At 40.1% G+C, this 26,958-nt stretch overlaps 1 protein-coding gene across 3 annotated transcripts in view; it reads right to left on the reverse strand.

The window, feature by feature from the left end:
• plxna4 (plexin A4) overlaps positions 1-26,958 on the reverse strand; it is a 238,495-nt gene that overhangs the window by 193,775 nt on the left and 17,762 nt on the right. For all 3 annotated transcript variants that reach the window (XM_031726553.2, XM_039601058.1, XM_039601057.1), the window contains exons 2-3: positions 16,286-17,634; positions 1,686-1,868 (exon numbers count right to left, since the gene is read on the reverse strand). In XM_031726553.2, coding sequence (XP_031582413.1) covers positions 1,686-1,868; positions 16,286-17,530 — 1,428 coding nt within the window. In that variant the 5' untranslated portion in view covers positions 17,531-17,634. The remainder of the gene's footprint in view (positions 1-1,685; positions 1,869-16,285; positions 17,635-26,958) is intronic.

The raw sequence follows: 26,958 nt of genomic DNA on the forward strand, positions 1-26,958 counted from the left end.
AGGGGAAGTATATACATGGGAGGGGAGGATGTGGCTGTAATAGCCCAATGTGTGTACAACTGTGTTGACACAGTGTATTGATCACCTTTGTGTGTTAGGTTTTGGAGTTTTTTTTTCTTTTTGCCTGAATATAATGAATCTGAACAATCTGAGTTTGAAAGAAAACAATGCAAAAGACCCTGCAGACTGGATTCATACAGGAATTTAGTGGAAGCAATATAATATAAACCTTATAGAAGAAATAGCATTCAATTTGCCTGTGTGTATCAGCAGAAGACCTTTCAGCAGTGGGTCCACGTTCTGATCTCAGTAGTATCTTTGTTTCCTCTGTTTTTCATCCTTCTACTGTCATCACACAAACTCTCTTCCTCCTTTTATGACTTTCATTTCTGGAATACAGCTCATCTCTGTTCAGCCCCTGCTGCTCAACCCTACCTCGCTTCCCTCACTCATCTCTCCTGCGCTCCTCTCCTTCCCCAGGCCTTTAAGACTCACTGGCCTAACCGCCCTCTAGAATTAGTCTCAGTCATGGCCTTATAACACATATGTGCGTGTGTATATGTGTGTGAATGTGTGGGGAAGTACAGTGAAAGTACAGGTTGCTACCAAGTTCTATCACACCTAGCAGCAGTGCATCATCCCATTAACTCTGAAAAGGGCTACCACACGCAGGAGGGCACAGGGGCATGAAGGGAGTCTAAGGTGGTAACCACAACACTCCAAAGCCCAGCTTATCCAGTGCTGTTTAACTCTGAGGAGACAAATCTCGTTGAGTTAAAGGCTCTTCTGTCACACAGAGTGTGACATGTTCTTCTAAGACAAAGAGTTATGGTCACAAAGACACTCACAAATGCCCTGGTTAAAAGAATTCTAGAAATTTTTAGAGAATATTTTTGTATCCTAAGATGATAACAACATTCAGTCACTACACACACAGATGTGAGAAACCCTAAACTATAAAGGACGGGAGTGACTCATAGTTCCTTTCATCAACAGGCTATGAATTTGCCTAAATTACTTAATAAATGATGTATTTAATTTTATTCTGATGACTTAATTTGCCTCGAGGAAGAGCTAAGAAACTTCATCCAATCAATTCTGCAACATGCTGATCTGGGCTGTCTAGCAACTTCTGCAACATGCTGATGTGTGCTACAATCGGCCCCCAGGGCTCTGGATTTTATACAAGTCCAAAGTGAGGGAAAAGTACAGCGGATACCACTGATACAGGCGAATACGAGTGTATGTGTGATATATGGTGCAGTGGATGAGGAGGATGTTGAGAGATACCAGATAGGCTTTACTGTAGGAATAAACCCCCAAAGGGGCACGCCTGATCCCCTTTCCTCAAAACACACACACACACACACACACACACACACACACACACACACACACACTCGGTTTCTCTCTACCGTAAAGTACACACACTTCCTCCATCCGCTCTCCCACTGTTTCATGTACACACGTACACACAAACACACACACCTCTTCCTACTGCGAATACAGCCGAGTCAGCTGATTTGCCTGAAAGTCAATCTGCCTTCTTACTACTATCCTTCCTCCAATCCAGTAGTCCCCAATTCCCAGCCCTTACTCCACATTCTAACTGAGAGAAAACAAATCTCTCCCTCTATCAATTCAACCATCTGTGCCATCTTTCAACCTATATTTGTCTCCCTTACCTTCTTGACTTGACCGCTTTTTGTTCCCACGAAGACCAGTGAGTGGTTCTTGTAGACGTAGGCAATGACTGAGGACATTTTGTCAACGGCGTCAGAAAAGAGAGGCTTGCCTCTCACCATCTCAGAGACGCCCAATGGAGCATTCATGTCCAGGCCACAAAAGTCGTCGTCAATGGTCAAGAGCTGCAAGGAAAACAACAATTAGCACAATCAGATTATTTTTAACCCATAAAAACTAAAACAGTGCTGCATGAGGTGCTCATTTGGCAAACTCCTATAAATTCATATCTTAATTTCTCGTGAGAACAAAAAATATGACATCTGAGGGAACATGAACAGGGTGGAGAAACATTTTGGATGCGAAAGATCATCTCTGACCATCGGCTGGTCCACATGCCACAAGATACAGCAAATGTGGGGAAAAAAAGAAGAGACGAGGATGGGAGAAGACTGCAGTCAGCCTCAAGTTCTGTAATAATGCCAGAGGCTGCTCTGTCAGGCACAATTCCCTACCGTCCACCCAATGCAACAGCAACTGTAGAAATGCCTGTGCAGCAAGATATCCAATGTGAAGTGATTCAACGTGAACTGAGTTTAAAAAAAGAAAAAAAGAAAAAAGGAAAAGCAGTGCTGCATTATCACAGGGCTGTGAGGCAAAACACTGCAATGCATTTAAATATATATAGAAACTGATTTAGAGCAGGGAGAACTACAACTCTAGACGAGGTTCATCTGTTACGCTTTCAGTGTAGACATGCCGCTGTGATTTTGTAATTACATGTAGATAGGTGTGCTTCATGTCCTATGCCTCTCTACACTTTATGTTTGCGTGTATGTTTAATCCTGTCAGCTGGTATATTTTCTGCAGTCACAGTGGGCAGAATGACTTATAGGTTTTGATAAGAGAACAATGGCGTGGTGGATTGGTCGTTACTCGGAGCGCATGGGTTGAAACACTCTTTTTCAGTTTAGGACTGATTAATCGCTCCGTAATGTCGTGGTTTGCTGCAGGGTGAAATGCAAATGCACGTGATACTGCTTTCCTTAAAAAGAAAAGAAATTATCAAAACCATCAGTAAATTTCATTGTTCATGATATCCACCCTTTACTGTATTGGCTGTATCCTGAAAGGTCAGCCGTTAATTGTGCAAATAGATTCCCTTCTTTGACACTAGTGTCCACACCAGAGTCGACAAAAAAGCAGAGCAATGCCTTATAGTCAATCTACACTAGCTGTGCACTGGTAATTGTACAGTTGGCTGAAAAGGATTTCAAAGTTATTTGGTAATAAATCCAAAGGTGAAGCACCAGATTCAGCTGCATTTTGCTGGACGGTGCTTAAAGATCCGTAATTTAATAAAAATGTGTTTTTATGTACTTTGAATGTCGAAATGAAGCTTGTTAAATGGAATATAAATGTACACTATTAGTCCAGTATTAATAACTGGCAAAATGAGGTTGATGGCATAAAATAACAAGAAAACAAAACATTTAAAATCAAAAGGTTTTCATGGTAAAATAGCAAAAGGATTATCCTGGCATGCAACGAAAATCCAACTGAATCTTCAAATCTAGAACTGAACTGTCAGGTGAAGGTCCCTTTGATGGGCAGCGTCATCCTTTGCCCCATTTTTCCATTTTTCTTACTGGAAGTGCACCCTTTGGGCTTTCGAGAAATCCTGCAACTACTGGGTGTCTCCAAACAAGCTGTCACTAAAGGCCATCATCATCATCATCAGAAGCCTCACACCAAGCCAGAGTGGAAGTGTGGGATCTGCTTTCATTAGACAAATGGAACATGGTTGCTCTAGGCCACAAGCCTCGGGCTATAAAGTGGGATTGTATAGAGCGGTAGGAACGATCGATAGAGATGACCTGAATTTAGGTCAAGATCATGCCATATGGTTAAAGGGTTGAGATAAGGATAAAAAGGGACAGGAACAGTGACAGAAAGAAAAGGGGACAAATGATAGATACCAAAAAGATAGAGATGCCAAAGAACCTAAACAAAGACGAATATCGGAGCACAGTGAAAACATACAAGTAGAAGGCTTTTTCTCCATTTTTTTTCTCTTTTCTTGCCTTTCCTGACATGACCTTTTCAGAATGAGAGGCTGCCAAGAATGCACTCCCTGTCCTCTAAGTCATGTGGTAGCACTATGCTAGACTAATGGTGCTCCAATGAAAACCAGGGTCACTCCTTAAAGGGTCAACTGCCACCCTTCAAACCCCTCCTATTTTTCTTCAGTAATGTGTAATGCAGCTTCCTTGCATCAATTTGTACTACTATTACTCCTCATCTATGTGACAGGAAGAAAACACCCTCTAAATGCTGCATCATGCTTGGGTTCAAAGGTTAACAGAGTCTATTAGAAGCAATATGGACTGTGCTTTGTAGAATTTCAGGCTTCAGTGATTGGAAACTTCCTTGGACAATGACTAAAGTGCAGCCACTCCTGCAAAGATTAATCATGTTTCATCAGTGCAAAAAACATCATTCACATCTGTGCATCTGTGGGTGATGCATGTGGAAGAAGAGGATGTGTTTACGTGTAAAAAATGAGCATCTGTTTTATCATTTCTTCCCTCTAATGCACGGTTACTTATTTTTCCTGGTTGCCAATCATCACTATCTCCATCCTCCACTTTGAAATCTAATGAAATACATTTTGTCTGTCAGTGCTTTCAGGAAGAAGATGCATTTTTATTACACAACCACCAAAAATGGCATTTCTTACTGGCAAATAAATAACAATATATAGCTCATGAGACTGTCTGCCGGTGCCGTCACTGCTTCTAACATGTTTTATTCCTCCTCTTTTTCTCAGCACACCTGATTAATGTCTTTTTTCCCCCTCGCATATTTATTAATTCTCAATGGACCTTCTTTTACAATGTGTTTCATCAAAGACAAGCGATCACTTTCGGTTCATTCAGTATGGGCTCACTCTCGATCCCAATATCTCTTCTTTTCTGTTAACAAATGAGTGACCCAAAATACTGAAGAAGTTTCAGTCCCTCCAAACATCTCAATCCATAGGAATAGGAGGTCTAGGATTTAAATCAAATAGATACACAGGTAAATATAGTTGAATATGTCTGAAAACGTGGTACCTGTTTGAATAAGCAGGCTACTGTAGCTACTCAAAAGGCTCAAAAGTAAACAAACTAATTTCTTGCTCAAGCCTGGCAGGTAAGTCAGCCAGCATCCCACAGCGTAGCAACAGAGGAGAAAGATAGAGGGTTCCTCCCTAAAGACAGAGGGACAAGAGAGCAGAGTCTCTGTATTTGGACAGAGGCCAGGCACTGAGGCAGAATCAGGTCACTCTCAGCCATATCCATCTCTCTGCTTCTGTCCGCCTGCCAGCACCAGTACAAAGAGAGCTCTCTTCTGGATTGTGCAGAGGGATCAGTAGATACAGAGTGGAGAAAGAGAGAGGGGGCAGTGAGCGCACGCGAAAGCGAGAGAGTTGCTCAATGCGATTAGTGGGGGACTGAAAGAGATCCGCTCTCCAACGCTCTCTGATGTATGGCCTAATCTGGGCTTGCGCTGTTGTGAGGGCCCATTCCATCGGCTGCAAGTTCACAAAGTTAATGGCACACGTTAAACCACAGAGATGTCACTTGTCACTACTCAACCACTAAAGGTTCCAAAGAAACAATTTCTTGCAAATTTAGCTTTTCTTTTTCATTATTATCCTTCTTCTGGCACAATTACTTGCCCCATCAATCTATTTTTATCCCTGAACATTTGTTGACTATGATTAGCTTGTTTTACTGTAAACTTCCTGATTATAACATGGGGACCATTCTCTCACAAAGAAAGACTGCAGCCAATGAAAAGAAAGTATAATAGGAGTTGCTCTTTGCATAATTAGCCACTTGGATATCTGGTATTTTCCTCTTGCCCTACTGTGCTAAATGACTAACCTGCCAGGATGATTGGTGGCATTAGGGAATTATGTCATGACTAAGTGGGTTTGCAGTGTTTTGGGATTTTTTTTGCAAGATAAAATGTCAACATTTGATTTTTCTATAATAAAACATTTTTTCCTGTATAACTCCTGTAGCAAGAGGAGTTTTAGAGTAAAACATGCAGCGCTCACTGCTTACACTTTAATTTCAGGTCCTTATGAAAACTTGCAAATGCAGTTCTGCAATTGGAAACAATCTAAAATTTTGCTTTAAGTGTTTGAGGATTTTTTTTGTATGACTGGGTCATGAGTAACCATTTATCTCATTTAAAAACAGACTTGTTCAGATCTCTGTTTATGGTTTGCAGTAGGAGCATTAACTGTAACTCACAGTAGTTCTGGATGATGATGGTACTTGTATCTTAGGCAAAATAACCATCATTCATTATTACTCTCATCCTGTTAAAGAAAAACATCTTTATGACTAGAGTAGCCAAATGTGCACTACTCCCAGTCCAGATTCAGAATAGGAGAGGCATTGGCAAGGGGCAAGTTAACGTCCAAAAGAAAAATATAATTTTCCACCAGGACCAAAACCACCAGGTAAAGTATATTTATATACACAGAAATCGAGTCTGTTAGCCCAGATGAGCCTACACTGTTTGTGTGACTAAGAGTGAGTGTGTTTCACACTGTGCTGAGACACAGTCTATCCAGTTACTGACCCGTGTTGGCCTCTATTGCACTTGTGACCACCACATACACACACACACCACCACCATAAAGTAAAGGTGCATGTACTAACTACAAAACTCAATCTGAAACTTTCCTAAAAATAAATAAATATATATATATATATATATTGTGCCAACATTGTGTACCCTCCTAAGGGTTCCATGTTCCTTCTTTAGTCCAAATGTTGCATTTCTTTCCACAGATGATTTTTCTATTTCCCTCTCCTCAAATCTGTCAGTTTTGGAAACTGTCCAACCTTATGCAAGCTTTTTTGCTTTCTGATATTTGTTTCAGGCATAATAAGTGAAATAGGAACTCAGCGCCAAAGGGGAGAATTGAGAATTGCACAGCAAACAAGAGTTCAACACATGGAAGTAAAAAGTAGTGACCCAGAAACGTAATATGCATTAGCAGAGGCAGGAAAATATATGGCTAGAACAATCAAAGGAAAGCAGGAATATAAACTCAAAAACTGAATTCATCTTCTTAAAAATAAATGTGCAGTGTAGTCGGAGTGAATCTTTCTGATGGCTGAGGCTCATTGCTTTTTGCTGCTTTGTTAAGGCATCCACAGGGCATTCCAAAGGAGACAGCTTTTTTTCAGTTCTCTGACTGAATCATGTTCAAAATTCAGTCTGAATGTACAGGTGTCGACATGGACTACAAGAGCTGTCACAAGTAGCCTTATCTTCCTCTTTGTATAGGACCCTGGGGACTTTCTTGACAACCAGTAACAATGATTAGGACTGAAGATGAATAAATATGTACAGTGCATGAGTGAATACACCCCTGTGTAATATCACTTATATGTCAAATGATTCCAATTTGTAATGCCTTACAGTGATTGCATTTGATGTTAGAGAATGAACAGTAGGAACCAATTAAAATATATTAAAATATATTCTTCAGATTTTTTTTCCCCATCTTTTCTTTGGGTTGGTTTGTTCTACTGTTCTCTTCAAAATACCCCAAAATTGTTCTATTTAATTCAGGTCATGCAGCACAGAGCACTTGGACGAGTCATATTTCCCTTTGGTCTCCTTTAGAATCTCGTGTGATTTTGGCAGTGGGCTTTAGATCATTATTATGCTGCAATATTTCTTTTCTGCAAAGCTTCTAGAGCAGCAGTGTCCTCTTGTCAGCCTGTGCTTTGGTATATCCATGGGCATGGTGTCATCAGCACCTTAAAGCTCACGTATCACTATGTCATCACCAGTGTTGGTCAAGTTACTTGAAAAAAGTAATCAGTTACTAATTACTGATTACTTCCCCCAAAAAGTAATCCCGTTACTTTACTGATTACTTATTTTCAAAAGTAATCGATTACTTAGTTACTTAGTTACTTAGTTACTTTTTAAAAACACGATTTACAACCTGAATAGGTGATAAAGCGATAGATCTTTCAGCCCAATTCTACTTTTTCTGCATAATTCATCATACAAAATGTAATCAAATGGAAAAGTCTCTTTTAAAACTTGTTTTATTAGTTTTAATCTTTTAACTTTATGCATCAAGCAAAAATTAAATTATATGCAACATTCTCTGACTGGAAGAAATTTGTTTAACATTTAAACCTATTTTCTGCACATTCCAGCACATAAAATAAAATATTTTTTTGTGTTTACACTCACTCTTTCAAATAGATGCAAGTAAAACACAGCAGAAAATAAATAAAATCAAAGACTAGCGGTCCTGTTGCTCTATTTTCACCTGTAAAGCAGGACTGGGGTAGGCGGAGGAGGTTTACCCTGGTGCAGGTGTGCCGCAGCGGTCAGTGGAAGAATCCGCGAGTTTCTCTGTGAATTTCACATTACGTCGTAGTACACTCGGTGCTTGCTTGGAAGTTTAGGGTTTTTTCGCTGTAAAAGAAGTTTTCTTCCCACGCACAACGGACACTAATGTTTTGTCACTTTTTATGGAATCAAACTCAAAATAAGGTCAGTACTTCCACGCTTTAAACGCTGCATGCTACACTCTGTCCCGCACTCGATATATTATGATCTGCAGACAGCTGTTGTCACGAACGTCGCACTCGCTTACGTCACTGTCATGAGACGTTCTCGCAAAAATCACGGTTTTAGTAACGCAGTAACGCAGCGTTCCTACGTGAAAGTAACGGTAATCTAATTACCGTTTTGCAATAGTAATCCCTTACATTACTCGTTACTTGAAAAAAGTAATCAGATTACAGTAACGCGTTACAAGTAACGCGTTACTGCCCATCTCTGGTCATCACACTCTCATTTCAGTGCTCCCCTGCCGGTTAGCCCAGGGGCAGATTCAGGCCCAACATGTGGGTCAAACAAAGCTATCTAGGTCTTATATGATCAAACAATGGGTCCTGTAGTCTTCTGCCTTTCTTCCATATTCTTAAGCAAACTTTAATCTTGCAGTTTTGTGTATGGAGAAAAAGTTTTACGTTCACATAGAAGCTGACATTAGGCAATGTTCTTCAGACTGCATGAGCTGTCAAGGGGAATCCAATTTCAACTGATACCTCCTGTGCCAGGTGTGAAGTACTTGACCATCAGTTTTTGAGAGACTGTGCAGGTATTGCACAGAGCAGCTCTGATTACAGGTACTACAGCTGTAATCTAAACCTCCTGATTATAGACATCTCCACTGATTTTGAGTTGATCACTAATCTCGCTATCCTATCCTTTCCATCAAAATCAACATCATCGTGAGATTTCTTTTTGCATTTATTTTTCATGTGGAATCATGATGTAACCAAGTCCATAGACAAAGCCCTTAGGTACAAACTAAGAAGAATCTGGTGATTGTAATGTCGACAGATGACAGTTTTCCATAAATAAGTTGTTTTAGTGTCAATATTTATGCCATAAAGGGGAATGCAGGTTTTAAGAATTTACCTCGTGCCTTCTTTCCTATGGGTGTATTTTTCCTAGGGTTAATTTTAACACGTGAAGTTAGCCTGACTATTCTTTTACCAAAGAACCTGTGTATCTCAATAGACCTGCAACAGACAAGCTTGCCTTGACATAACAGATCTGATCGGGTTAATAAACATTAAACTACTAGTAAAGCAAATCTGAGCAAACTTCACTTTAGCATGGATGAATAAAGAGGACAGCTTACTTTTTAAGTGATCAAGAAAAACAGGGGTATTTATTTTTACTGCACAAAGAGAGGTTGGTTTTTTAAATCTTTCTTTCTCAGGCATTTTTTTTTTTATTGCTTAGGAAATGCTCTACTTTCCAACTTTAGAATTTTGTCACTTAAATGTAATGGATAGGGTTTTACTCGTGTTTGTTGTTTATACTGACATGACATCAATCTTTACAGATCCTTGCAGTTACAGAATCTGAAATGCAAAATGATGGGAGAGAGTAAGTATACATTAATATTAAAACATATGCTGTTGCAAATGCGGACATTATGAACACATGCTTGCTGGGGTGTGCCTGAAACAAAGTTGATTTATTTGTGTGTTCTGCTGGCAGGTTTCAATAGGAGGAGGCAGGCTTTGATAAACCGGTGATATTTTGTAAATTCATGTTTGTGGATGCTTGCACCTGCCAACTGTTAGCTGAGCAGTTACAACAGATAATAAATATTGGTTAGGGAAAACAATCAAATGAGAAGCTAACGAAACAGCGTGACAATTTTTGGAATGAAACCGAGACATCGCTAAAGCAGAGCCAGAAGTGAGAAAAGGTGGGAGAATATTGGAGCCGAAATAAGGTGCAGAAGTGGGGGAGAGAAAAAAAAAAAAAAAAAATCACTGAATATCATAAGATAGGTGCTTCAGATAACTCCCTAATCCGTGTTTTCCTTTTCACTATGCACTGGTGGAAAATCATTTTCTTTCTGGAATGATTAATGGGAAGATTATTTTCACTCAAAACTGATTTTGAAAAAAGCTGCATGTATTACCAGCAGCAGACAGCTCATGAGGTATGAGCTACAGCCACCAGTCACAGCTTCTGCAAATCAGTGCAGCAGCTACATTTGCTGATTTCACTTGTGGATATGTTAAACTTGTGCTGAACGCTCCCAATAAAAGGCATTAGACAGTTACATTAGAGACAATTGTATGCAAGAGAGCAAGAGAGTGCTGGGTTCCCTCTCCCATTGATTGCTGCCCTGGTGAGGGTTTTAATCAAAGTCGGTCCCTCTATTTGACAAAGTCTCACTATTTAGTAGAGCTCTGAAAGTGTCACATGACCAACATGACATGACCTTCTGTTTCCCCTGTGATGGCCTCAATTATAGCATAGCTGTGTGTTGTTTAGTTTGGGAGTTTAATAGAGTTAAAATCCAAAGCTCCTTTATCTTGACAGGAGAGCAGGCTGCTTATAAAGAAAGCTGTCTATTGAGGGGATAAGCATTTCCATCATTGATACATATTTTTTATGGATCTAGTCTCATATTTTATCTTAGCGAATATTAGTGCTGAGTGCTGATATTTGGGAATATAAGTAAAAATATTGGGAGCAAAAGGAGCATAGAGAATAGTTTTAAAACACTAGCCAATGAAAACAGCAGGTATGAAAGGTCCCGATTCAGTCAGCATTTTCAGGCCGAGGCCATCCAGCATGGTGTATGGTGAAAGAAGCAAGAGACACTTGTTTAATCACAGAATAATGATATTGTGATGGATTCTGACCTTTAGCAAGTCGTATCATGTATGGAGATTTAATTAGCGAGACAGCCAGCAAGCAGGATAGCGGATATGTGGATGGAGTGGGGTGAAGTGGGGAGTGGGGAAGGAGGAGGGGGAGCAGTCTGGAGGTCCTTAATGAATCCACTAGCCCTTCCCTTCCTGAGGATGTGGCCTAGACTGACTCATCAGCATCAGCAGCAGCAGCAGCAGCCAATAACTGATTAAGCTCCGCAATCAGACAGAGGAGGGATGAAGATGACCAGCACGGGAGACAACATCATTCGGAGGTTGGTCAAACACAGAATAAAACTGAAGCGAGAAAAGTCGATAACCTGAAAAGTGAGCATGGGGGAAGACGGAGACTGCAATATTGCAAGAGTTCCTTTCAAGTGAAGGATGAAACAGGGGAGCGATGAGCACACGTGATGGGGGACTGTGAGGGAGATCAAGAAAAAGACTAAAGGAAACAGCGGCGGCCGAGTAGAATAATCTAATTAATTGGAGTGAATTCAGAATGTGAAGTCGATAGCACATGACAAATGTGAAAGAATAGCCCGTGGCATGTTAGTTAATGACATGTAATTAATGATCATTAGCAAAAGGGATAAGGGGATGACCGTGGCCTGCCAGCAAGTTAGAGACGACCTTGCGCTTTTCTCGTCCGTGGTTCGAGGGTATTCCTCTCTGCACTTGTGGAAAGCACTGTAAGGGGAAATAAAGGAGATGGGGGTAGAGACTCCAAGACAATGAGACGAAACAAGGATGGTAAGTATTTCTATTGGGGGACAGGCAAAAGGAGAGTGGCATGTGAAGCGAGCAATAAGTCAAGGATGAGTGAGAACAGAGCAGAGAGTGAATTTACTGCAATCCCGCTGTTTTGTTGTTCTGTTTTTTCTGCTGACACAGTGATGGGAACAGGAAGCTTTTTCCTTTTTTCTTTTTTTTATAGGTCACATGCCATTTCACTATGATCTATGGATGCAGACCCTTTGCAGACTTATACTGTTGAGCATGCATTATGTGGCTCAGCCAAGCATGGCCATTTGGGGTAGAGAGGAATCACCCCCCACCCCACCCCAGCCACACACACAGTTTCTAAAGCTCTCTCACCCTCTCTGTAGATTCCTTTCTTCTCCTCCTTTTCTCCCTCTTTGCATCTTTCTCATTACAACATAAAGCCTCTTAAAAATGGCATAGGGAATCAAAGGTCTGAGGAAGAGTAAGCATTTTTATATAGCCCTAGCCTCACCCTGCATCCTATTAATGTGTCTTTGCACATTATTCACACTTAATATGTTGTTACAAAACAATAAAGAAAATATAGAAATCTAAATTTTGCATTGCTGAATAAAATGGAAACTAAAAACTGCAACATCCATAATAGGAAAAATAAGTTTTGCTATTAATTTAATAGCAAAACTTAAGTAAAATAACTTCAAGTAAAATCAAAGTGGTTGATCAAATTTCTATTGTTTTTATAGATTCCAAATTACTATGCTTAAAAGGAAAATGTATGTAATCGAAACTTATTTAACAGTTGTGATTATAATGTGATGCTACTATATGATTAGTGCCACTAGTATCGAGTGGACATTGTGGCAATGCCTGTGATGCATCTTTTCTGGCATAGAGAGTGGTTAGGTTTATCCACATTGGCTGAGAGCGTGTTTCATCCATATCAAAAGTGTGTGTACGTGTGTGTGTGTGTGTGTGCGCCAATGTGTTCACATTGGTCCATACAGCCAGACTACTCTAATGAGCCTTGGGGCTGCTCATCCTCTCCCTAATTGGAGGAAAAACATATCATGTTGGAAATACGACAGCGTTTGAAAGGGAAAAAAGTATACGGAAAAGCGAGTAGCAGGGAACATAATGTGTGAGAAAGAGGAAAATAGTGAATGATGAAGAGGGCAAGATAAAGGGGCATACCCACAAGGCTCCTTCTCATCTAAGTTCCCTCTAACAGTAATGACCAACACATCGTGACATGCAGGCCACCACAGGGAAAAAAAATGACTAAAATTGAAGGAAGAAGTGACATTTTTGCTCTCATTGGCTTGATTGAAATGATCTGCCGTTTTAAAGGACCAGAATTATTGGGGGGGGGGGTTCTCCCCCTCAAAAGCTGCTACTTTTTTCTGTTGCAAGAGGACACTGAGCAGGGCAAATTATACTAAACAATATCCCCATGTAAAACACCAAAAGCTAGGAAAATATTTCTAACAACAAAATAGTGGAAATGACTTCCTGTGGGTCAATGAACACTCCAAGATGTCAAGGCACTGTTTACATGATGTGACCCACAAATGTTTTAAAAATCATCCACAGAACCCTTCAAAAGGGTTCTATGAATGAACAGTATCTACAAAGACACCTGGACAACTGTCCATGTAAACTCGCCAATTATTTCATTAGTTACATCTTGCAAGTACCAGATGGCCTTCAGAACTGCCTTCATTCTTTATGAAATAGATTCAACAAGATGTTGGAAACCTTCCTTGGGGATTTTGGTCATGACACACAAACATCGTGCAGTTGTTCCATATTTGTCAGGTGCACAACTCTAATCCAAATCTCCTATTCTGCCACAGCTCAAAGGTGCTCTACTTGATTGAGATCTGGTGACTGTGGAGGCAATTTGAGTACAGTGAACTAACCAAACCACTTTGAGATGATTTGATGTGGTGTTGTGATGTGGTATGTTATCCTGATGAAAGCAGAAGATGGCTACACGTAAAGGTCAGCACAAAAAATGTTTTCCAGAAATTGAACCAGACCTATTCTTTCATGTTTATCGTGGGAAATTTTGGCCCTGCTATTCAAATGTTGTAGCAGAACTCAAGACTCATCAGACCAGGCAATGGCTTCCAGCTGACAGAACGTATCCGATATACTTCAGTTAACACGTTGTGCAATCAGAGATGTTCTTCTGCATACCCTGGTTGTATTTCAGTCACTGTTGCTTTCCTGAGGGCTCAAAACAGTCAGCCATTCTCATCTGACCTCTGACATCAACAAGGCATATTTTTTTTAAACACAGAACTGCCACTCACTGGATATTTCCTCTTTTCCACAGTAAAAGTCGAGCAAATCATTTTTCTTCCCTGTTGAGATGCTCAATTTGAACTTATATAAGCCGTCTCGACCATGCCTACATGACTAAATGTGATGAGATGCTGCCATGTGATTGGCTTATAAGATATTTGTATTCACAGTCAGTTGACTGGGTGTACTTAAAGTGGACGGTCTCAATCTGAATTCTATAGTTGGTCCAAAAAAGATTAGTAATTTATCTATTAGATCAATAACAATTTTATCGAGGAGAAAAAAGAAAAAGTGTGAAGTTATCCAAGCCAAGTAAACCAAAAAGATTATAAATATTTGTGTGTGCAGTATAGTATGAGCCTGAGTCACTATTGTACACCCAAGGAATGCACCAATTAGAATAGATATGAACAAAAAATTTCAACTTTGTATCTGAAGATATCTGATTTCCTTTGCTGTCATGCATCATTTAACCCAGAAAGGATCTAATCTGGAATTAATAAGCAAAAATTCATAAAAATGAGCCACAGGATATTACAAAGAATACGATCAATCACAGGCACAGGTGAAAGTTAAGTTTGTTTACAAGTCTTTAGTTTTAGATTTTAACACATAATCTTTATGAGTCTGTGACTCATCTGCATATTGTGTGTATACACATTTTAGTAGGATTGGTTAAGTCTTTACCTTCAGCTCTAGTCCAGCTCATTTAGATTTTCCTAAATCTATCAGCAAGCATATCACATAAGAATGTAAGCATTGCCATTACTTTATTAGAAAATCTTTCTGCCGTTAAAAGCCTCCATTTCCATCTCTCCAGTAGCCGTACTCACAAGTGTGGCTGCACATGTGTGTGTATTTGTGTGTGTGTCACAGCTCATCTATCTCCTGCAGAGTCCACCGTCACTTGTTCAGCAGGGTCTAATTTATGCGCTGGCGGTGGCGCATGCTGAAATGGCATCATTTCTCAGCGCTAACCCCTGTGTGCTCCCTCACACTTCCTTTCCCTGCTGACAGCTCCACCCTAGGCATGATTTATCAGGCCCTCAAGCAGCAGACAAAGGTGCCCTGGCACGTGTGCTGTGCCACAGAGGGATTAATAGATAAACACTGTGATTCCAGAGCCAAACACAAGAGAGGGTCAACTTCATAATGTCTCGATGCAGTGCCCAACTGAGGTCAGAACTATATGGTGTGGACGGCAAGAGGAAGTTTATGTTCCTTAGATGAAATCGAGTTGAATTTGTTAAGAAAGTTATGTAAAAAAGATCAAACATTATTACTTTTATTATTAACTTCATTTCTGGTAAAATATTACCTATATTTTGAGTTTTCGTCAGTACTCTTGACACAAATTTATAGTACATGCTTCTTTGGGGCAACCATCAACAATAAACCTTTGATTTAGACACTAAAAAAGAGAAATCTTTAGTTTGGTTTTGTCTTCACCCATTGTTTATGACCTGTTAAAAGGAAAATTTGGCAAGTGAGCACATGTTTTATTTAGCAATGCTTGCCATGTAGTAAAAGATTACAGAATCACTCTTGTGAAGGTAATTTTCTGTTTCTTCAGGTTCGCAGCTGTTATTAGCAGAGCAATATGAGATCAAGAAAAACACATGAAACAGCGTTGGCTGCTTGTGAAGGTGGTCTAAACATGTAACAGCCAATTTAACCTTGTTTTTTATGTGCACAAAGTGAGAAATCAAATGAACTGAATCACTGAATTTGTAATGCTGTTATGGAGAATGGAATTATGGTAATTTGGCTGAGCATTCAGCTGCATTGTTTAAAGGGCGAGCGGATTAAAAGAGGCACTGGATGGTTAACATCTCATCGTAATGGGATGGAGCGTGAACCCACCCAAGAACACAGTTTTTGTGAAGCCCTCCTACAGTGCACCCAATCTCATTATACTAACACATGATAAAACCTTCAAAATTCACTTTCCTTAAAGGTAGTCACCTGTAAGACTCTTCAACAGGAAACTAATGAAAACGAGAAATTATCAGTGGTTTGCTTTACTTCAAACACTTTTATGTCCTTTTACTAAGACTGAAATGTTTGAAAGCTAATGTCCTGGACTGGATTATAGCACCGGATGCCATAGAACAAAATGCAGCATATAAAGTAGTTTGTACTTGTGTGGGTACAGTATGTGTGGAATAATTAGAATCTACTGTTACAGCCTTGTTTTCTCTATCAGCATCTCACTGCCCTTGTACTGTCATTAAATTGGTGCACCGACAAAAGTCAGTGTGTGCTAAAGTGATGCCTACCGCACTGCTGCAGGGAATATCTTTGACTTTCAGCCAAGCCAGGTCCAGGGTGCCCTCTCCCTTGTAGCAGGACTGTAGCCTTTCCTTGATTTTCTCATTGATCTTGCGCAGAGAGAAAACACACAATGCAGAATCCTGGGAGGCCTGGCGTGGACGTCTCTTCTGGCCCTTTGAGAATATGGCGAACAAGACATCGTCATCTGGTGCCACATCTAGCGAGCGTGCCAGGATAGCACCAGCTTTTGACAGGTAGGCTGCCTCAAGTAATCGGTACTCCACGTTGTCGCTAATGCATCCAATAGGCACCTCCACATAGGAGTTGAATGCAGTGTCTGCCTTGCAGAGGCGGACTATCTTAGAAGTGTAGACCTGTTCTCGACCAGCAGAGGACGATCCAGTGGTCGGCCCACCTCCCATTTCAGGCTGCAGTGTCAGAAAGTAAACAAAGTTCCCACTGGCAAAGCCATAAATGTAGTAAATGTCAAAGTCTGGGATGACAGTGAAGGTATCTGAAGGGATTTTAATCATAGAGGCCACAAACTCATCATGGAAGACATATGCAAACATGCCGTCCTCCTCCGAGTTTCTGGCCAACTTACGGCTAGAGATGGTAGGGAAGTATTCTGGCTTGCCATCCACTGCTGTGGCTACAAACAGCATGTCTGGAGAGGCGTTGCCATACGAAACAATGACACCAAACACAGAACCACTCTCATTAACACCAGAGAGGTAGTGTTCCTTCTTGTGGAAGGGCTCTCCTAGTTTAAATAGGTCATCCAGACGAAGGATTTTACAAATGCCCTGGTAGAGACTGCCACAAGCCAGCAGCCGGTTCTCCCGATAGTCCATCAAAAGCATCTTGTTGACATTGTTAGTGAGTGTCAGTGGCTCACTGCAGGGTTGGACAATTCGTGGTGGATAGCACTTGCGATTGTCTTCATCTGGGCCAGTCTCATGGGATTTTTGGACCTCTAAGTTTGGGGACAGTTTGTATATGCGATTGACGGCTCCCAAATAAACATTGCCATTACGATAGTCCACAGCCAGGTGATTAAATGTCCACTCAGGATTCTCTGCATGAAATGATGCATACTCCTCCTCCTGAAGTAATGCTGTGATCACTTGGGAGCCAGCGGTATGAGTCTGTGGAGCTTGCACCACTGTTTGTGATGTCACAGGAAGCACCAGACTAGATAGGAAGCAGCATAGTAAGAAATAGGTCCGTATCCTAGTGAAGGACGTCATGGCTGCACTGAGGGTGGGACTGGTGAGGAGAGGGACAGAGGCACAATCCAGTACTGTTGGCCTATCAGGATGAAGCCTCTCTTCAGATGGGAGACATCTTGTACCTAAAGAGAAAAGAGACAAAAACCTAATGAAACACGGCAACATGAACATGCAAGAGATTGTCTTCAAGGCAACTGTCACATTGTATTGATAGTTATTATGTTCTAATTTTATCTGGCACAGATAGGCCAGAACATCTTAATGAGTAAAACAGGTGAAGAGGCCATACATCTGAGACTCCAGAGCAATTTATAAGAAATGGGCTAAACAGAAAAAAAGAAATGAGGCTGAGGTACTGCAGCATTCTAAAAAGCTGGCATGTAGACACCGCTCGGGTGAATAGGATCATTTGGGGGGGGGGGGCGCAGAGAAGAGAAGTAAAGCATCGTCTCAGAGGAGGTGATCACGATGGCTCTGCACCATCTCTCTGCATGCAACCCTGCCCCTTTCCACCCCTCCTTGCTTTTCTGCTCCACTCGCCATGCACCTAATTGATTCTCCCCTTGGAGTAGCAATTTGCATGCTTTGGCGATTTCTCTCTTTTCTCCCAATAGGGCAGCTCACCTGCTGACACTGCTAGCAGAGAGTAAAGGACCATCTCTCTCTCTTTAAAGCACGTACATACACACACGTGCTTTCACACACAAAAGGCCGAAAAAGGTACAATTAGGGAAAAAATGCAAGCGGTTGCAGAAATAAGCTTCCCTGTGGTCCTCAGGTCATTTGCACACTCAGCATTGCACATGCAGCCATAACAAACACACACTCTACATGAAATCAAACGACAATGAAACGGACGCACGATGTAGTAGGTAGAGCTTTTATAGCTTTAGTGTCAAAGCACTCAGCACACATTAAGACACACACCTGCACAGATTATCAAAAAGAAAACACAGCACTTCCTGGAAACATGGGGGTCCCCTATGTATGTTCTCTACACCCAATGCAAGTTATAAGCTGGGTATTATGACTAGTGATAAATACAATAACAAAGTCCTGTAGCTAAAATTACCACATATTAAACTCTACAATATTAGCTTCATAGCATAGTGGTTTGATCCCAGGAGGAGACACAAATCCCTCTGGGGTTGTGTCAGTAAAGACATTCAGTGTCAAAATCTGCTAAATAAAACATGCTGAGCTACCTGCTGAGGCAACCCCCTGTGAATAAGGGGACAGCCAAAAGTAGCTTCACTAAACTCCACATTATTGAATCCAAACTGCCGGGATTGTTTAAAAATATAGGGTTGTATTTTTCTAGCATACACCAGTTTGTTACCAAGAGTACTAAAGAGATGAGTATGATAAAGCAACACCTAAAAAAGCAGCACAAAAAACATCATCTTCTCTTATCATATTCAATTTATAGCAATCTGTGCGCTGCTGTGTGAGCGTGTCGTGTGAAGACACGAAAAAGTCTTGACGTGTCACTCATAGTGAAGTTGAAGTAAAATGCGAGGGCTTGTCTGTCACACTTCATGCACATCTTTTGCCTTAAGAAAGGCAGGTTTGCAGAGCAACAGCACGGTTCTGCTCATTGCAAAGTTTTTAAAATAAAGATAAAAGTTTCAGTATCATCTGCACTTGTTCTTGTTCTCCAACTACTAACAACACATTTTCCATATTGCTACTATAAATTTGCAGACTTTAAAAATCTGAATTTTTTTTGGAGGCCTTTTCCTTCAAGATCATTATGGACACTTGAATGCATAAACGATAGTGTTACCCAACATTATCTTGCCATGGATCTTATTTTACGTCCATACTCGAGCAATCATAAGTCACGGCGGTGTAAAATGCAACCTCACTGCAATCTCACCAATCTCCCCTCTATCTCCTGGCAGGCAGAGGGAGAAGAGCAGAACCTCTCAGCTCATGATAAGAGGACCAGAGAGGGTGATGAAAATGATAAAAACTGATATAGAGAGGTGGCATGGCTTCAGATGTGTGTGCAAAGAGCAATCATTACCATAGGTATGACAGAGACATAAGACCCGACAGAGAAATAAGCGGCCAAGACAGGAACATGGAAAAAAAAGCATGCAGTAGATTCAAATTCAGGGACAAACACAACAGATGTAGAGTGACCAACACTGCATAAAACATTATAAACAAATCTGATATCTGAAAATGTAAAAAAAAAAAAAAAAAAAAACAAATATGGCAGTTGGAACAAAATAAAAACAATAATTGGAGAATTTATTTATTCATGTATATTTTTCTGCAAGACACATGTGCTAAAAGGTTTCCACTAAAAAGTCCTTCTGACTTTTCCAGGTCTTTATAATCTATAATCTATAGTTATATGTTATATATAAATAGACCGAATCGAAGGTGGCAAGTTGAAAGGAGACTAAATGGGGAACAAAAGAGCATGAAACATAGTGAGAAATAAGGGGTAGATGCTTTTATATCACCTTCACATCCATCATGAGTAAAAAATACAGCATTCGCTCACAAATGACATCCCCCCCAAAAAAACATTGAAAAAAGACTCTGTAGTTTCCATTTAGAAAGAAATTTTGTGCTTTCCAATTAAAAAACAATACATTTTGGGGGGAAAAAATCTTCATCAGCAGTACCCCGAGATAACAGTGTATACCTCACAAATCTATTGCTGAAATGCAATTATACTCACTGACGGGTGGGGCTACCTTGTTTAGATGCCGTTTGTGAATGCCTGCTGTTGATCAAGGTCCATTAATTAAAGCCTGCTTTAGTTCAGAGTGTGCACACTAACACACCATAGTTCATCTTGCTCTAGTTATGTGCCATTATTGTCCGACTTTTCCCTTACTGCCTCTGTATGCACGCTCATTTTAAACCTAGGTACAACAGGTGGTTAAAAGAATGAGAAGTAATTATGCTTTAGAACAAGTCCAAATTGACTCCATGACAGCAATAACTTCTTCTCAACTGTTATGCTTGCATTGCTAATTCAAATGTGTTACATCTACAGATAAGCAAGCAAATACAGCAGATAGGATGAGAAAAGGTAAAGGAAACTTGAAGTTATGTGACCTAATTGTGTGTCTGGCTGCTCTAGGCTATCTGTCGTTTACAATTACACTACAAATATAAGTAAAATAGCACACACACTGTTGCACACAATCATGTGTTCGCAGCTCCGTAGACATCAAAACCTGTTAAAGAATTCATGATCAACACTCTTTCTCCAGAACACACTTCCAGTATCGCTGAAGCTGTGGGCAAAAAAGCAACACTGCATGTGCGCGCCTGTGTTTGTGTGCATTATCTCCATCTCTGTAACTCAAAAACAGAGTTTGAGCTCAGCATTCAGAAAAATAATTGGTATGTTTCCATTGTCTCACTTTGCTTTGCCTTTAAAAGCTGTCAGGAGCCAGTCAGAGAAGAAATCACATGATTACTGTAAAACAACAACGTAAAAGGGAAGACATACTGAAACTGTCATTTACATTACATTCATGCATCTTCACAACTTAATTGTGGTATCTTGTTTTCAGGGAAACTGTTGAATGAGAAGAGGAGATGAAAGAGGATTGAGAAAACAGAGTTTCTCAATATATGTGCATCCTTGTCACGGCTACACATCACAACTATGCAGGCAAACAAAAAAAAAAACCAACACATTTGGTTGAGAAGAGTTTTACCTGCCTTTCATGCACACAGTCTGGCAGTCTGAAATTTTTCCTCAAACCTCAAACAACCCACAGACAGGAAGTAGCGATGCACCAATGTATCGACCAAGCATCAGCGCCTGCCCTGCATATCTGCCCTGCAGGTATGAAATTTTGTTTCACATCAACTTGCAAAAGCCAATGTTCCAAGATAGTATGATAACTAAGAAGTAGTATGATAACTTAACATACTATCTGTGAACATTTGGGTTTTGCAAATTGACGTAAAACAAAATCTATCCATCTTTTTTCCACTTATGCACTTCAGGCTAACTTTCACACATATAACTAGTTTAGAACCACCAGTTACCTCTCGACATACTTTTGGACTAAAGGAGGAAGCTGGAGCACTGAGAGAGAACCTATGCAAGAGTGGGGAGGCAAGCTCCACACAGAAAGGCTTGGATCAGAAACCGGGACCTTTCTGCTGTGAGGAAGCAGTGACCACTACACCATCGTGCTGCCCAATTAGTTAATATATAAGTAAAAATGTCGTTTTTACTCATGAAATAGATAACAAGAAAAACAAAATAAAAATAACAAAAATACATCTTATCATTTGATGATGTAAAGCTAATTTCAGGGACAACAATGTTAAGCGAAACCATTATTGATATGACAGGAGCCATTTTGCTTTGCAGACGACTGTGTAACGGAGAGGCCTGGCTAGAGATGACAATTTAAGGAGACAACAAAAAGCAAGCCTCAACAGAATAATCTTCTACTATTTATAGCGTGACAGGGGGCATTTATGTTGAAGAAATGACTTGGAAATGAAGAAACTGTCAAAGCCTTTGGTAAACAGCTTAACTTCTCAAAGAGTAAAAATGCTCAAAAAAAATAACTGACATAGAAAAACACTAAGTCAAATGGGATTAGGAGATTATGAGTGAGTAACATGGGGAGTAATTATAGATAATTCATTATATTCTAGAGAAAACGATGTTCGCAGATTGTTTGGGTAATTTTTCACAGGATCAAGGGGGGAGGGGGGTGGATGAATGACAATACATTTATCAAAGGAACTGGCAGTGATGACAATGATTAAAGACAAGAAAGTAGTTTGTTCACTTGCTTGAAATGTAGAGATGATGGGATGATTTCAGAATGGACAGATGATTTTAAATAATCATCATCCTTCTGTGGCTTTGGCTTAAGTGGTAGTGGTGTTAGCCATTGCTCAGTCCATTTGTGTCCCCTTTTTTCATGTAATATTGGTGTGTATTGTTCTGATTTATATCAGCTGGCAAGACTTGGTACAGCAAGGATGGTGTTACAGACTAAGGCCCCTATAAGCACAGCATCAGGCTATACATCCACTCTTGCCTGTCCACTCAATCTGACTGCACAGATCTATGGGAGGCTGTTAGTGCTAATGGTCAAGGGGGTTTGGATTGGGTGTGAGATGTGATGTACTGTACTGTAGTAGCGGAGTGAAAAAGGGCACTAGCAGAAGTAGTGGTTGCGCATAGCTGCACTTGTCATATTGTTAATAGCAAAGTGTATGCATTTGTGTATGTATGAGAACCAGTGTGGGACTGGAACTTTGAGAGCACACAGATGAGAAAGACAGGAAGAACAGAAAGAGACAGTGACACAGAGGCAGATGAAGAAAGAAAACTAGCAGACAGAGATGTGTGTCCCAGATCAGTGGCTGTACTGACTGGAGTGGAACTCTCCCCATATTAAACATCGCCCCCCCTCGAAAACTCAACCCACCCCTCTCCCACGCTGAGCCCTTGTACTGATCAGAGGAATGAGCGTCACTCTGCATTGCAGCCACACACTGGGACTGGAAGAAAACATAGCGTTGCTGCACTCACCCAGCAGAACCCACAAATGCATAAACACACACTCGCGCACACCCCCACTCCAGTCAACACACACAAACCTCTGGACCACAACACAGCACGACATATGCTCTGACTTTACACTTCTGCATAAAAAAATCATACCAATACTGCAAACGGAAAGTAGCAATGCTGGCAAATACCCAGCTACACACGTTCAAACTGAAAAACAACTGTGTGCAAGGTCTGTTGATATGTTGATGTATATGCATGCTTTTGCACTTCACATTTTCATTTCTACGATGTTAGAAATAGTATTAAGAAAATGAGCTTACAGCTTGACCATCTTATCACACAGTTAATAACCCTTGCTCTTTATTGCCAGTTCTGACAATTCCTCAATTTTGTTTAAGGTATGACAGTCTCAATTTGTGTTTTGATACTGTTATAACTTGACTTTCATTGGAGATTTTCATTTTTTGAAGAATTGTATACACATATGGCCACATAAAGTCTCCATTGTCTCCATCTTAAACCTAAAATATCAAATGAGCCACAGCTGATTTGTTTATATTTTGCTTAAAGGGAGCCAGATTTTCCTGTTATTTTTAGGGTGGTCTTGAGCAATAGTTCTCCAGCAATATAGCCTCAAAATTGCATCAAAATATTTCAAGGAGATTTTTGATAATGATATTTCTCATTCACTGCAATCACTGATTAAAAAAAAAAAAAAAAAAAATACTTTCATCAGTGATTGCAGCTCACAGGCAGCAGCCTTTATTAGTGCAAATAAGGTGTGAATCTATTGCCACAAGGTGCCAGCAGGAGCAGCAGCGTTATAGTGCAGTTGTAGTGACACAGCATTATATACAGTAACACATTATAACATAAATAAAAGCACAAAGGCAGCCTAGGTAGTGTTTTCAATGGAAATTAAGGTAAAACTTAGCAGTGTGTGTAACTAGTTGAGTAGACATTTTAAAAATGCTGCCCCTGCTAGAAGGTGCCAGAAATAGTAGTCCGTTAAAGGTGTTGTTCCTATTTTATTCATGTACATCGACCGCTACCAGCTTAACAATGTTATGATGCCACCTCTTGCTCTCTCAGTGAATGAAGGTTGTAAAATGAGGAGAGGGGAAAGTAAACAGATAGCAGTCATGCTAACCAACGCTCTTCTGCAGTAATTTCATGTAAAAAAAATTTTTTAAATGACGGCTGCATGTAAATTTTGTCAGAATAAATTGCACTGCATTATAACGAAGCAAACAAGGCAACACGTAACCATGTTCTGCAGAGGGATGTGAATGCTAGCAAGGGAGAAAACAAGGCTAGTGCTGCTAAGGTTAGCAAAACTTTGGATGTTATTGAAATAACTCCCTTTGTTCAGGCTGATGTGCTGTTGTTGTCAGATATGCCTGGGCTTATCTTATCGTTGCTGTGTTTGCTAGGAAATATAAAGACATGGCATCTCTGTATCATTGATATCATGATATGACATTTGTTGGCACGTTTGAATAAATCCCTACGCCTATTTCTTAGCAAAATGGAATGGTTCAAGATGTTTGCACTGATGTGTACATGAACACTAATGTGTACAGAACACAGACAGACCCGTATGTATGGCCATGTGTGCAAAGGACCTTAGTTCCCCAGCTACAATTACTTGTTTTAGATCCAGGAGGCAAACCTGCTGCAGCACTTCTGCACTTTAACATATAATAACATGTTGCTTGTAAAAGAAACACAAGCTAACAATTGTTCCTATTCAAACACAGTAATTAAAAACTATTACTTTGGGAGGCAGTTACAAACCTGTTCAGAGCCATGAACAAATCAGTGTTGCTAAATTTCATTATTATTGTTATTAAGCACAGCAAGAGAAAATTAAGAAGTGCAATAATTATGTAGCTCTCTCACTTACACACACACACACACACACACACACACACACAAACACAAACACAAACACACACAAAGGAACAGACAAAAATTTAAGCAATGATTAAAGAGTGATCAAGTCCAAGACTTCTATCAAGCTAAGCTAACCCCTGCTGATACAAAAAAAACAGATAGAATATCCATTTCTCTCAGCAAAGTAGCAGTGGAAAGGGAAAACAAGGAGGACACAGAGGAAAGACAGAGAAAGCAGGGTGTCCTTGGTGTTTACATCAAGACATGGATTAGCAGCATGGATTACTGTCACCAGATACCCTGTCAAGATCAGGGTTAGGAGGTCTAATCCACCACAGAGCTGTTGATATTACAAAGAAAGCCTTGGGATTGTACTGTCAACTGGGTACATATCACATGAATGGAAGATAACTGACTGAGAGATTCAGACTTTATAACTACAGCTGTAGCAATCAGCAGTGTTTACAAGCATCAAGGCGCTGCAAACAATGCATTATGTTTAATTATTAAAAGCAATAACTGAGTTTTTAAAACTGCAGATTTTGGTGGAAATGATTCCACTACTCAGTTTGTTTAAAGTAGATTTATTATTCTCATTTTCAGCTCCATGTTTTAATTCTTGGACTGAGTGATTCCGAGACTTCTTATTGCTTTGATGCATACCCACAGTTGAACCAATGACTTTCACTCACTGTCTACATACTGCATGTCCTTGTTAACAGGTATACATGCGAGCAATGCACTAAAATGCCAAATGAAGAGGAATTTGTGTTACCTGGAAATACCAGCACAGAAAACTTGGCAAGTAATTCTGCTAGCATAATAAATTTCAAACTACTTTTACACCTCTAAAAACAGCCTTCAAGAGCTTAGCAACACTGTAAATATGCCAATTCGCTTTACTGAAACTGCAGTCAGAAGCTATTTGGTCCAGTTATCAATACATGGCAAACATTTCTCTGACATAATGTTATCCTATAGCTTCCGGTTCTAATTCTTAAACATTGCCGTCATGAATGGAACACACTTGTCTTTTGCCATTAGCCTTGCACTAAATCCAGCTTTACATTGGGCTATGTTAGCTAAAGAGTCCTCTGTGAGTTTGCATGAATAAAGAAATGTTTAGGCTTTTGGCTTTTACAAAAAAAAAAGAAAGAAAGAAAAAGGGCGGTGCTGGTGGGGGGGCGATGTCTTGTAAATTCTTCTATAGAACACAAGCAACTTACTTTTACTTCACTATTAAATAGGTTAGGGGTACCATAATGTGAGCACAGCCCTTCATATGGTCATATAAAGAAACCTCCTCATTAAAGTGAAGCAGACGGATTATATATTATTAATAGGGAAGACTGGGGGTAACTGTAACATTTTTCCTTTATAACTCAGAGTACTTGAAATACACTAGTCATCTTTTGATGAAAGGAACATATGTAAGTGGGAATAGTACAAATAGAAGTAAATAAATAGGGGCAATTATAACACTGAATAAATACATCATATTAATCCATGACATCTCAAACAAACAAAAAAAAATCTGCAAAGTAATCACATTACTGTAGAAGTATCTAATAATGTAACTTAAAATGTTTAGGCTGTATTCTTTCATTTAGCTGACGGGTATCGTGGCTCAAATATTTAACGTTAAAATCTAGAGAGAGAATCCTAATGAGCATGTGCAGCGTAAGCATTTTTACTGTAGGTCGTTTCTGCTGCGCTACAGTTGCCCCATTACAACTGCCCCAGTCTCCCCCACAGAAGTAACATGTATGTGTTTTGCTATACTGATGCATTTTAAGTGTGGCGTACTCAAGTTGTGTCACAAACTTTCTGCTTTCTCAGACTGGGTGTCTCTACTTTCTTTTCATGCTCCTAGAGTGAGTAAGAGCATTTCAAAGAAGGGGTCTAGGCAAAGATCCAACTGAAGAACCCCTCTGGATTTTAGAGAAATAGCTGACATCTGCCCATCCCCACTCCTTGCTCAATCTCTTTCATTTTTTGCCACTCGTTCTCTTTTCCTCTTTCACAT

The sequence above is a fragment of the Oreochromis aureus genome, linkage group 17 (assembly GCF_013358895.1).
Source record: "Oreochromis aureus strain Israel breed Guangdong linkage group 17, ZZ_aureus, whole genome shotgun sequence".
NCBI classification, from domain to species: domain Eukaryota; kingdom Metazoa; phylum Chordata; class Actinopteri; order Cichliformes; family Cichlidae; genus Oreochromis; species Oreochromis aureus.